The sequence below is a fragment of the Borostomias antarcticus genome (genome assembly GCF_949987555.1).
Source record: "Borostomias antarcticus genome assembly, chromosome: 9".
NCBI lineage: Eukaryota > Metazoa > Chordata > Actinopteri > Stomiiformes > Stomiidae > Borostomias > Borostomias antarcticus.
This window is the reverse complement of record NC_140242.1, coordinates 23,694,841-23,709,441: the sequence shown is the minus strand read 5'-3', so window position 1 is coordinate 23,709,441 and position 14,601 is coordinate 23,694,841. Positions and strand designations below refer to the sequence as shown.

Here is a 14,601-nt window from a genome sequence, read left to right as displayed (position 1 = left end):
GAGCGAGCGAAGACCCACTTCTGTGGTGGCGCGGGAAGGCCCAACGCTTCCCCAGACTGTAGGCTACCAGGTTGCAAATCGCTACCACTGTTTCAACTAATTTGTAACATTCAAAGCAATCACCTGATATTATAGAAATTATTAAATCAGTTGTGTAGTGTTCAGCTCAAATGAAACCATTTTGCAGTATCAATGCATTCATTTTTTTGCCTATAGGCCAGCCTACACCAGGCTGAACACTTTCAAATGTAGCCTACAATTCGTTTGGCTATTTTTTTTGCACAATAGGCCTATTATTTCGATTTATTTTTATTTGCACTGTTTATATACATTATTCGTGATTCATCAATGGAAAGCATGATTGAAAATATTGCTTGTGTTTCCTCCCTCACAGAAAAAGACTGAAAAAGAATGTCTCATTCTCTCTGTCTCTCAGAGCGGGTCTCCTGGCGCGCGTGGCTATGTTGCGCAATACCTGCTTTGTGTTGCGCAATACCTGCTCCGAGAGCGAGTGAGACAGATATCTCTTCTGATATTTAGGAATAGCGGAATTAATAATGATTAAGTTGAGTCTTACAAGCCTAACATTTGGTAACGAACTATAGCAATACATGTGCTTCATTGTTTTTGATTTAGGTGATTGTCATCATTTTGCACATAATTATAACACATAGCCTACATTATGCTACAAATATAAATATAAATCACCCGCCTGCGACATCTGCTGACAGAAAAGAGCACTGCAGTCTAGACAAAAGGCCGTAATGTAAACTTGTGATAAAAACGCTGATATCTAGGAAAAGTAATGAAAGGAGGGTCCTTGAATTTGATCGAGTGCAAACAATTATCATTTTGATTCACTTGTGTTCAAATTACCACCACTCGGTGCTTCTAGTGCTCGCAGTTAACACGTAAAGGCGTGTGCACGCGTGTTCTATGTTTTTAACGTTGGCACGGCACTTTTGACACGTCACTCCTAATATGTGCATCAAATACCTGACACCTAACACTACACCTTATAGTTTGATCAAACGAATAAGCGTGCGTATAGACACACGTTTGTGTGGTTTGCTAATATTATAGTGTGACGTGTGGAACGTGCCATGCCAACGTACGCAACAGACGTTTAAACGCCCGCACGTGTTAAGGCTGGCATGCCATGGTTTGACTCCTAAAACTGAAGCACATCTAGCATAATATTTTACAATGAAAAGCAAGGTCAATTTATAGGCTACACAGGACGCATAATTACGCACAGCTGGGATTGATAATCATTAGGCTATGGAGCCCATCCTAGTTGATTGTAGGCTAATTAGTGTAGCCTACACTCACAATCCCTTTTGCGCCATAGCCTACTGTATGTCAAAATACAAAATACATTCTTATACTATTATAGCCTACTGTTTTGGTGCTGATCCTCAGCACCCCTATGCTACAGCTAGTTGATGATGCGCGCTCTTATTTGAAAATGTAGCGATAGTGGAGATAAAACGACACATATCTAGGAAAAGTTATGCAAGGAGGGTCCTGGAATTTGATTGAGTGCAAATAAATATTCTTAATTTTTATTCAATATGGACAAATGAGCCCCGCTCGCAGCTTCTAGTGCCCGCTGACTTAACACGAGCGTGCAAACGTTACATGCATGTGCGCAAAAATGGCACGGCACTTTTGACACGTCACCCTCTGAGAATGCGAGCGACTCGTAACGCGTGCGTATATGCACGCCTATTAATCAGCTCGCCAAAGTACCTTTATACACGCAATGCAGGCGACGAAAGCACTGAGTGTTTGTTACGCTGGCACGAATCACACCCCATAGTATCTGTGTGTGTGTGTGTGTGTGTGTGTGTGTGTGTGTGTGTGTGTGTGTGTGCTCCTCTACAGCTAGTCAAACCCACTTGGCCTGGAAGGCGTTGTTGGTTCCACGGTGGTCAAGGTCATGACACACACAACCAACCATGAGAGCCAGGATCTCCACCTCCGTCAGGGTCTCCTGGAAGCCTGCCGTCTGACACACACACACACACACACACACACACATATACAGAAAGGACATGAGGTCACACAGGAACACAGTCACAGGCCCAGGCACAGACCCTCTCTGCCGTGTGAGCAGGCCAGGCCAGCTTCCCTCTGCTCATGAGTCCTGGACAGGACACCCAGTGGGGCTACGCTGGCTCCACCCCCAGAGAGAGACTCATCACTGGTGACGTCTCAGACGGTCCGTGGAAGGAGGGAGGCGTGGCTGGAGGCGTGGCTCCCTGCAGGTCACTGTGGGGTTATGTAATGGTGGGGCTAGCTTGGGCCACTCATTAAGGGATATGGAAGGAGAGAGAGATAGGAAGAGAGAGAAAGAGGAAGAGAGAGAGGAAGAGAGAGAGAGAGAGAGAGAGAGAGAGAGAGAGCCACCAGTCTCCAAACAGCTTATACGGCATCTATTTCATTTCCCTCAGCCAATAATCAATTCAGATGGGGCACTGTGCAGAAACGCTGCCCTTGACTAAATCAACTAGCTAGTGTGTGTGTGTGTGTGTGTGTGTGTGGTTCTCTGGGCGTGGCCAGGGCCGGTACTCACCGTGAGCATGGAGAACATGCACTGGCAGACATTGAAGGCGTGCCGCCAGTTGTGGTAGAGCACCATGCGGTAGTTCTTCCTGACCGTCAGCAGCCACCTACATAGGGTCTGGAGAGAGGGACACACACACACACACACACACACACACACACACACACACAGACAGACACACAGACAGACACACACACACACACACACACACAGACAGACACACCCACAGACAGACACACACACACACACACACAGACAGACACACACGCACAGACAGACACACACACAGACAGACACACACGCACACCAACAGACACACACACACACACACACACACACAAAGATAGACACACACGCACAGACAGACACACACAAAGACAGACACACACGCACAGACAGACACACACACAGACAGACACACACACACACACAAACAGACACACACACAGACACGCACAGACAGACACACACACACACCAGTGTTTTTCCTAGTTTTTTATTCTGGCCCGCAACCTAACCCTAACAAACCAATTAAATTAATGGCAGGAATTATTATTCTGCTATCCCGTAATCCTGAATAATTAATGCGTCGTCCTTGTTAACAAAAGAAACACTTTCATGTTAGTAGGCTCTATGAAACCTTTTTTGTTGCTAAGTCCGCAAGCCATGACCATAATTATGTACAGGAACCCTGTCCATAGCTCTGGAAAAGCAGACAGGCTGGCGGATTCCACAACATCAGCTTCCTCCCAAATACTATGGGTACTTTCCGTTTGGGTTGCTTGGTGTGATGCGACCATTAAAACAGTCCTTAGGGCCATTACTAAGCCCAGCTGATGAGCCCACCATAACTAAATCAAACCCATCTGAGCTGGTTGTGGTGTGAACTACAGTAGCGATGTGGAGCAGAGGAGTGGACAGAGGAGTGGACAGAGGAGACGTCTTCTCACCTCGTAGTCGATCCTGAACGTCTGGACTATCCCCAGCTCCATGAACATCCTCAGGGCCGCTGTAATCATGGCGTCCACATCCAGAGAGAAATCATCGAAGGAGAGCTTATCGATGCCAAGCTCGCAAACGAGGGGGATGTTGGCAGCCTGAAAGAGAGAGAAGGAGAGAGAGAAACAGAGAGAGAGAGGTCAGAGGAGAATGCCCCATTTTGAGCTGGTGAAAAGATGAGAATCTGCTCATTAAGACTGAGGGCTCATTCTGAGACTGCACATTACTGAGCAAGTCTCTTTCTAGGTCGTCCTCGAACGAGCCCTCCATCTGCGTTTCGAGTCATCCCGATTCTCCATACATCTGGTTAGCTCTTTCAGCACAGATCCGATCGCAGAAACTATGGTATGACAGCATTCACGTGTGATTCATCAAACATTCGTATCTCGCCAATCTCAGCGTACAAATGATCAGGCGTTGATGAATGTGGCGGCTGAAATCAATGGTAATGGTAATCTGAATATCACGCACCTACATATTCTGGCCTCACCCTTGCTGTTCACAACATGGAGATGCAAAGTAGCCTACATACATTTCTCCAAGCACTCATCCAATAGCCACTCATCACTCTCCATGGAAAGATTTCTGTGGTCCCAGAAAACCGTCTCGCGTTTTACAATTTGATCTTAAAGGATGATTCACGCCTGTAAATTAACACAGTCAGACATATGAAAGCATTCTGTGTTTGTAAGTGTGTAGCCTATACAAAAACCACTGCAGACAAATCGCTGGCAATTTGAGGATTTATTGTGACAATAAATTACAAAGAAACAAAATCTCAAATTAGAGCAAAGACCTGTGTGAATTTCATCCTGTAAAATATCCTCTTTCAACCAGGGTTAGAGGCTAGCCTATAGTAGGTTAGGGTTAGAGGCTAATCTACGGTAGGTTAGGGTTAGAGGCTAATCTACAGTAGGTTAGGGTTAGAGGCTAATCTACGGTAGGTTAAGGTTAGAGGCTAATCTACGGTAGGTTAGGGTTAGAGGCTAATCTACGGTAGGTTAGGGTTAGAGGCTAATCTACGGTAGGTTAGGGTTAGAGGCTAATCTACGGTAGGTTAGGGTTAGAGGCTAATCTACGGTAGGCTAGGGTTAGAGGCTGATCTACGGTAGGCTAGGGTTAGAGGCTAGCTCCTCTCTCCTCGGACAGTTATTTGATGACTGTCAAAGCTCTTATTTAAATAAGTGACTGAATAAACCGACCCAGTGTTTTTCAATTGTTAATTTTGATTGTGTGTAATTAGGCTTATGTCACCAGTAGCCATGGCGTGATGGATTCTTGCTTTCATTTTAAGACTTATAAGGCTGCATAGTCTAACAAGTGGGCTATCTCAAAATGAAAACAAAATTACTCTGTTACCTGTTTACCCCCTTAATTGCAAACAATTGGAAAATACTCATTATGTTAGGGATATATGACACATAGTCAGCCTTTACAAAATATAATATTTTGACATAGGGTAGCCTACATATGATGAATATGCGACTGCATATATGTTTAGATGCCAGTCAGAATCAGTCTCACGATTCTCAAACCTGCGTACACAAGCTGAGACTTGACATGAGGTTTGGTTGCTCACGTCCAAATAGATAAATGCCGAAGTTGGTGTGGGAATGACTGTATGCTCAGTTTCTGTCGTACAATCGCTTAGTAAATGAGGGCCAGCTGAGTCTACACCTGCTGTATGAAATGTGCTATCAAATAAACTTGATTTGACACTCCGATGATTCCCCCAAACCAAGTTCATAGTGAACCAAGCCTCACTTGCCTTCTTATGAAAGCCGTGTTCTAACGAAGGGTCAGGCGTAATTGCTCACACCTACAGTGAGGTCATTCTGTCTATACGGCCTCCATGTGGGGTGGTCCGTGTACCCTGCCGGCCTGTCCATTCTAATAAGGCATGGCTGTTCTGTTCCCCAGGGTCCAGGAGGAGACACGGTGTGTATGAGCATCGTGTGTCTAGCAGCCCCTCCCCCACCCACTCCTCCACCAGACCCCCTCTCCTCCACAAGACAGACCCCTCCTCCGCCACCAGACCCCCCCTCCTCCACCAAACAGACCCCCCCTCCTCCACCCGACCCCCCCCTCCTCCGCCAAACCGGCCCCCTCTCCTCCACCAGACAGACCCCCCCTCCTCCACCAGACCCCCTCTCCTCCACAAGACAGACCCCTCCTCCGCCACCAGACCCCCCCTCCTCCACCAAACAGACCCCCCCTCCTCCACCCGACCCCCCCCTCCTCCACCAAACAGACCCCCCCTCCTTCACCAGACCCCCCCTCCTCCGCCAGACCGGCCCCCTCTTCTCCTCCACCAGACCTCCCCTCCTCCACCAGACCCCCCCCCTCTCCTCCTCCACCAGACCCCCCCTCCTCTCCGAACAGTTTGCCTAACAGGTCAGCAGGTGCGCTCCTCTAATTCAACGGCGGGGGCTATGAACGACAGTCAGGCTGTTTGCCGGTGACATTTACGATAGTGTGGATTCCTGGTAGAGTGAGCTGAGCCCAGCTCCATATGTAGGGCAGTTATGAAAGAGCTAGAGGCAGATGAGGGCGCTGGGAGGTCACACACACACACACACACACACACACACACACACACACACACACACACACACACACACACATACACACACACACACAAACACATAGGTGCGGGCAAGGGCATAGGTTTGCATATAGGGACATGTCCTTACCAATATTTTGGGAGGACAGAATTGTCCCTACCAATATTGGAGCGAACTAATTTGCATTGTCTTTGGAGTGAAGTGATATTAGATAATTCCGATGTGCCCACCCAGCGGCTACATCTCCAAGAAGACCAATGCTTGCATTTGATTGGCTGAAAGGTGGGGGGTTCTTTTTCAAATATTAGCTCGATCGGAAGGCTCACATGATATGTTCAAATATCGTAGGCTATTTACTGCCAGACACGCAGAAGGGGAGAGATGATCTGTGTCTGCTGGCAATGGTGGTCACTATTTTTCTTTTTGAACAGTAAGTTATTTTTGTCCATGCCAACATGGTTTGTACTTTACCATATCATATCATGCCACCTCCACCCAAAAAAGATAAGGAACAGGAGCTTTTTCACCAGCCAGAGCCTAGCATAAAGGTAACATTAGTAAGCTTACCAGCCAGTAGCCACATTGATTTATAATGAAAGCCAGCTATCTACCTACATGTAACGTTACCAGCCTGTTATTTAACCAAGTTAGCTAGCAAAGCTAACCTTGGCTTCTGTCATCCGTAGGCTAGCAGCCAGGTTGCTAGCAGGAGGAAACATAAAATGGGTGAATCCCATGAAAATGTCACCATTTAATGAATTTGTTTGTCTGCAGGAAAGACAGCAGCAGGCTAAGGCCAGAGAGTTAGAGCAAGCTGACGGGGAAACAACGGGTGCATGTTCAGTGTTTCAGGTGAGGTCCTAATTATGAATTATAGTTTGGAATTATAAACTAACTGGTCAATAGACAGCGATTTAAAATGAAAACCTACATCCCCAGGAGCGTTGCCTAATCTCCACACCTTGGTCTCTACCAATGTTGAGACCAAACCTACTCCTGCTTTGCGCTAATGGTCACAGGGAAAACTACCTTCATCAATGGATCACAGATAGACATTTCGAAGATATGGAGTGAAATTCCAAAAGGCATGTTTCGATCGTATATATAATGCAATGAAATGATTGGGTATTGATTGGACAAATCCATTTCATCTGGGACCTGCAGGAGTGTTTGTTTGCAGCCCCCAGCCCGTGGAAATGCAGTATGTGGAAGCAATCGCAAAACGCGCTCTGTGAGGCCAGCCATCAATCTATTTCTGCTGTGCTGCCATTAATGATTTTTCTCTCTCCATCTGAAGGTAAATGTTCCAATGCCTCATTTTGAAATCTATCATTTGATTGAAGGTCTACCTGAAAAATGCAGCCGCATTTTGACCCAAACAATGCATTTAATGTATTTAATGTTTAAATTAATGTTAGATTTGTGTCTTTTTACCCAAACAGATACAGTACAGTATATCTGTAACAGTTAATCTGTTAGTTAAGTATTGTTGAAGTCAATCAATCAATCAATCAAAGCTTTATTTATATAGCGCATTTCATACCCAGAGGCAACACAATGCGCTTTGAAGTAGTAGGTGAATGTGATTTTAAGCATTTTCCTTGTTATCCCCATGGAAAGGGCACCTTTGGTGTATATCCATGGCTTCAACTAGACATTAAACCTCACCAAGAAACATGTTCACCTTAGTGGAGGGGCAATTAAATGGCCATATGGAAGGGGTAGGGGTTAAATGCTGAGGAAAGTTCTTATAAAAAGCAATTATATCAGTCTCCATACTGTACCACGTGATCACGAACTTAAACTATTACAAAGGGTGTACTCTAATTTCCCCATGTGTTCCCATTGGTTAGTGTGGATTATACAGAGCCATTACCTTAAACTTGTCAACCTCGGTCTTGGAACAGGTGGCATGGTATGACAGGACCTGCAAGAGAATCACAGCTTTGAGTCATAACTTCATTAAAACAACATCAAGTAGATGCCAGGCTTCATTGCTCTAATGTACTGTCATGTCAGGAAAACATCACAACACAGTAATAGTCACCATGCGCAGTACTCGGTAAGAATAAAATACAGCTTCAAAAACAAAAACCCAATGAACCTACAGTACAGTATGAAGACTCCAGTTCTATGGACCAGGGCTAGAAAAAGTGAATGATTATGTATCAATGTTAAAATATTCTAGCAGCCCGGCAAGCTTCTATAAGGTTGTAGAGAGCTCTGGAAGGCTGGAGAAACAGAGGTGTCAGCCACGATTCCATCCTCATGCTCCCCTCATTTCCTTGGAGAAATAGCTCACACGGTTCTTGCAGTTCTTTATTTGATCAAGATCCCTCATGTTTATTTAGTGCTGCCAGGGGCAATGCATCGATCTACATGCTAGCTCTTTCCTTCCCTGTACCTCCCTAGCTCTACACAGTGCTCTGTCTCAGCCAACCCCCCCACCCACCCCATCATCTCCACCATCACCTCCACCATCACCACCACCATCACCATCACCATCATCAACACCATCAACAGCACCACTACCAAATCCACCTCCATCACCACCACCACCACCATCACCACAACACTACCACCACCATCACCACCAGCTCCACCACCAACAACAACACCACCATCAACACCACCACCACCATGATTAGCTCCACCACCACCACCACCAACACCACCTCCACCACCACCACCATCAACACCAACACCATCACCTCCACCACCACCATCACCATCCCCACCATCAACACCACCTCTACCACCATCAACACTATCTCCACCACCACCACCAACACCACCTCCACCACCACCACCATCAACACCAACACCATCACCATCACCTCCACCACCACCATCACCACCCTCACCACCACTACCCCCACCATCAACACCACCTCTACCACCATCAACACTATCTCCACCACCAACACCACCTCCACCACCACCACCACCAACAACAACAACACCACCACCATCACCACCACCACCACCACCTCCACCATCATCTCCACCTCCACCACCACCACCATCAACACCCCCACCATCAGCTCCACCACCTCCACCACCAACACAATCAACACCACCACCTTATACCACCATAACCACCACCTACAAGACCACCATCATCACCACCATCACCTTCATCACCACCCCATCACCACCACCACCACCACCATCACCATCATCAGTACCACCGTCACCTCCAACATCATCTCCACCTCCACCACCACCACCACCATCAACACCCCCACCATCAGCTCCACCACCTCCACCACCAACACAATCAACACCACCACCTTATACCACCATAACCACCACCTACACGACCACCATCATCACCACCATCACCTTCATCACCACCACCACCAACACCACCACCATACCACCATCAACACAACCCCCACCACCACCACTACCATCACCACCATCACCATCATCATCACCACAATCACCACCATAATCACCACCACCACCACCAACAACAACAACAACACCACCATCACCACCACAACCACCACCATCACCAGTACCACCATCATCTCCACCTCCACCACCACCATCAGCTCCACCACCATCACCACCACCTCCACCATCAACACCATCAACACCACCTCCACCACCACCTATACCACCACCATCACCACCACCTACACCAACATCATCACCACCATCACCAACATCACCACCACCTACACCACCATCATCACCACCATCACCAACATCATCACCTCTGTGTAGCTCAGGAGGTAGAGCGGGTCGAATCCCGATTCCTCCTGACTACCTGTCGAAGTGTCCTTGGGCAAGACACTGAACCCCAAATTGCTCCCAATGAGCAGGCTGGCGCCTTGGTGTGTGAATGTGTGTGTGAATGGGTGAATGAGAGGCCGTCATTGTAAAGCGCTTTGGATAAAAGCGCTATATAAGTGCAGTCCATTTACCATTTACCTCCACCATCATCACCACCACCACCATCATCTCCACCTCCACCATCACCACCACCACCACCACCATCATCTCCACCTCCACCATCACCATCATCACCACCATCACCACCACCTCCACCACCACCAACATCATCACCACTACCATCATCACCACCATCACCATCAACACCACCACCTCCACCATCATCATCACCCCCACCACTACCATCACCATCATCACCACCAACACCACCATCATCACCACCACCAACATCTCCACTACCACCATCACCTCCACCACCGCCACCATCATCACCATCATCACCACCACCACCACCATCACCATCACAACCTTCAACACCACCACAGCCCAACTTTGAGCTCGTTATCCTGGTCAATCACAAAAATCTGCCCATGGACGGCTGCTTATCATTGGTCAGATAAGAGATTGCTTTTCACTACCTCTCATTATGAATCAATACCAAGCACAGGGAGCGATCAGTGCTTTGTTAATACCATCTACACTAAACACGCCACTCAGAAAAACAACAAAGACCCCCTGACAGGAAAGGCAAGGAGGAGGGGGAGGTTTCCTAAAAGACGTGTACAGTAGCAGTCAAACACAAAAAAAGGTTTGATTGGCCTGAATGAAGAGGCTACTATGGCGATGAAACAGTCCAGTGAGGAGAAGAGAGAGAATGGAGGGAACCGGGGAGAAGCAGAGGGGAGGAGAGTGGATAGAGGAGGAGAGGAGAGAGGATAGATGAGAAGAGGATAGACGAGAAGAGGATAGAGGAGGAGAGGAGAGAGGAGGAGAGGATAGAGGAGGAGAGAGGAGAGAGAAGAGGAGGAGAGGAGTGAGGCCCTCCAAATGTAGGCCAGCAGCCTCCACAGCACAGTACAACCCACCACTCTGTCTCACTACACAGACCACAGACCCAGACTCAATGAATCCTACCTCCAAAACAGCACAGTCCATTTAACACAATCAAATGCTAATTAAAGCTAAATTAATGCTAAGTGCTCATTAATGCTAAATTGAGGAAGGGGAGGGGTGGGGGGGTTCTTACGTCCAGAGCCACAGACTGCTTGGCCCACGACTTCTTCACCTGGTCGTACATGATGGTGTTGTTGATGCCCAGGCCACAGAAGATCACAAACGCCTGAGAGGAGAGGGGAAGTTAGAATCCCCAAAGCCATGGGAGATACACATGAAGCCATTCCATTCATGGATAGAATGATAACTGAAATATGTAACTTTCACACTACAAACGATCTTATGGGCTGGTTGGGTGAGGGAAGTTTCTAAGTTCAGTCTGCTTCAGAGTTAACACGTGTGTGTTTGGGTACGCCCACACTTCCTAATAAGGCCACACCCACATATGGAAGACTGAATCTCAGGAATGCACTCAAATTGAATCAGGTGTGGCCACGACTCTATGGGAGGAGGCATCCTCTGCTCCACCCTGTATTTCTTTCTAAAGCTCTGGTGTACTGGTAGCACTGGTAGCTCTGGTGTACTGGTAGTACTGGTAGTGTACTGGTAGCTCTGGTGTACTGGTAGTACTGGTAGTGTACTGGTAGCTCTGGTGTACTGGTAGTGTACTAGTAGCTCTGGTGTACTAGTAGTGTACTGGTAGCTCTGGTATGCTGGTAGAACTGGTAGTGTACTGGAAGCTCTGGTGTACTGGTAGTATTGGTAGTGTACTGGTACAGTAGCTCTGGTATACTGGTAATACTGGTAGTGTACTGGTAGCTCTGATACACTGGTAGTACTGGTAGTTCCCAACACAGAAGTTTTAAATGGCAGTAGCAGAGCCAAACAGCGGTCTACAAAGACATGGTGTTCACAGAGGAGGCGTGGCATTCACTGATCTTGCAATATTGAAATGTTTAAAATCGGATTATACAACGGTTAGTTCTGGTTCTTGATTCTGATTGGCTGGAAGCCGTGTTAAAATACTTTGTAACACACACCTGGGACCGCATATCATTCCATTTTCAGTATTAATGCGCCTCCCATTTGATCCAATGCATTGTAGTTGTTGTTGTTGCTTGGCAACCCTTTTGTTAGGGGAACTATTTTGCTCGGCGGAATTGAGGGAATGATGCTTTGTTTTGAATAAATGTTAATATTTTACATTGCTGTGTGTTTATTTTACACTAATAGATGTAGTAACCGTTGTATAAAAGCAATAAATCACTCGAGGCCGTGTGTTATAGTGATTTTATAACAGCTAGGGGGGTTTTAGGCACTCCGCTTCACGTCGTGCCTAACAACGCTCCCTAGCTGTTATAAAATCACTATAACACACGGCCTCTCGTGGTTTATTGCTTAATTAATATCTTACATATCACAGCTTTAAAAGATAAAGAAAGTACCTCAAACAGTCTCTGGTCGGCATCATCGAAAGGTTTACCATCCAGCCTGTTCAACACCTGAGCCACACCTGGAACACACATTTGAATGACTTTATTTGTGTTCACATAATTCAACAAAATCTTGAACACAAACAATAATAGATGTGGAAGCATTGACACTCACTGACTGCCATACATCACATCACTTAGCAGACAGCTTATGCATACAGGAAGCTCCCTCCATATACAGTATGACGACCTCCAATTATCAGACAATGAACAGTATTTTACCAGTGGCTTAGCTTTTGGCTTGGGCATTCCTGCCATCTGTAGGCCCCTCACGACTAGTCTTTGTTAAATGCGTTTAACAAAGTGCAAGAAAATACGCATGTAATTTGACATATGGAGTGGATACTGTAATGATTATGATAATTTTTTCTTTCACTAAATAATTTGAATTTTTATCGAGTTGTCCTGTGGATCTTTAGATTTGAGTCAACAAAAAATAATGTTTAGAGGAGTGTCAAATTAAGGCTTCAGTCACTGGGAATCTACAACTACAGTATTATACAACTGTAGAATTGAAGGAAACGCAATAATCAATGATTTCGCACAAACATGTCAGCCCTCAAATGTGTGTACGACTGCTCTTGAGTGTTTGTACAGTAGATTCTGTTCTTACGAACAAATCCCAAATAAGAAAACATTGGTGAATGTCAGAATCTTTGTCAAAACTGCGTAAGTGGGGTCGGTGAATGGGGCCCATCATCATGTTTCTGTCTCTCATCTCTGGAGAGATTCCATCAAAACTGCCGTTGAAGTTTTCAAGCTTTGTGTTTCCTCCACGAAGTGCTGCCTGCACAGTCTCTGAAGACAACAACAGTCTGGGAGTTTGATCATCAGAGCACTGTGGAAGGACGTCTCTGTGCCAGGCCTTCCATTTCCTTTTCTGGCTCAAGGGTATTTGTCCTTTATTCTCCTTCTATAGAGGCGAGCATTAACCTTTGTAGATAAGATCAAACTTTTGAACGACCGGATCCTTGACTTGATCATTCTGCTGCTGCTGTGTGCTTATAATGGCTTTTGTTCCCGGTCCTGATTGATGCCTCCCACACACACACTTTTTTTTCTTACACTCTCTTTCTCTCACCCATCCCCCTCTCTATACCAGTCCCTACACATGCATACACCCACATACCTACACAACAACACAGACATGTATTTGCACACACACACAGACACACACACACACACAGACGCAGCCTGGTTGCAGCTGACCGCCTGCGCTGGTGCTTTCCCTGGCCCCCACGCTGATCTCTTTGCACTCAAACAAAACGAATAACTTCCTGACTCAGATCTCAGCCGCCCTGAGTGGAGTCTCCAGCGTTGCCTCTCCATGCAATATCCAGCGCCAACGGCAGGCTGGCGATCAGTGATTTATCCCAGGGTGTCAGTGTGGAAGCTGGGGACTCCCTCCTCTGAGCGCCAGGACGGATAGTGTGCCAGGGCTTTAATCACACTACTTCTACCTCATTTTAACGGAGCAGTTTTGCTTTGACGACTTTCCCCGCAACCACAACAACAACAACAACAGCAACAACACAATGAGAACTGAGAATTTGTCTCTCCAGACGTAGCAGGGTTAAAAGCACCGCAGAGCAGCTGGACATCTGCTTGGTTGGCTTCCCACTCCTGTTATCAAAATCGCTTAGAGACAATGGCATCTGCTCTTCTGACGGCGGCCATCATTGATCTCACAGAGTACACTAAGGAGTCGACCATCTAGAAGAGTGCATGAGAGGAGGAGGAGCCACTGGGGGACTCACCAATGATCTGATGGTTGCTGTTCCAGATGGGTACACAGAGCACGGAGCGGATGTGGAAGCCCGAGAACTGGTCTGCCTGGGGACAGAGACAGAAGCTGAGCTGCATAAAGTACAAACCGCACGCGTTAGCATATATAGAGCGCCTAGGTGGAAGCAGGAAGAGCCATTCCATGGGACCTTATTTCGGAAAAAAATATGTACGGTAGTCAATGGCGATAAACAAATTATTTCTTGATCCTATTTGAATTGTGCCGTGACCATACATACACATATGGTGTTTGTCAATTTAAAACATAATTTGTAAGTCAAGAAAGTCGCAGTTTGTCGTAATATTGTAAAGCAGTTTTTTAGAACACGTCATT

The 14,601-nt window shown here is 46.5% G+C and overlaps 1 protein-coding gene across 1 annotated transcript in view; it reads right to left on the bottom strand.

The window, feature by feature from the left end:
- The window catches only part of pde11a (phosphodiesterase 11a), a gene marked incomplete at both ends in the record, with an annotated part of 41,939 nt that overhangs the window by 12,269 nt on the left and 15,069 nt on the right, over nt 1-14,601 (bottom strand). The window contains 7 exons of the mRNA XM_084442921.1: nt 1,902-2,011; nt 2,579-2,686; nt 3,520-3,666; nt 8,009-8,059; nt 11,123-11,215; nt 12,435-12,502; nt 14,240-14,315. Coding sequence (XP_084299047.1) covers nt 1,902-2,011; nt 2,579-2,686; nt 3,520-3,666; nt 8,009-8,059; nt 11,123-11,215; nt 12,435-12,502; nt 14,240-14,315 — 653 coding nt within the window. The remainder of the gene's footprint in view (nt 1-1,901; nt 2,012-2,578; nt 2,687-3,519; nt 3,667-8,008; nt 8,060-11,122; nt 11,216-12,434; nt 12,503-14,239; nt 14,316-14,601) is intronic.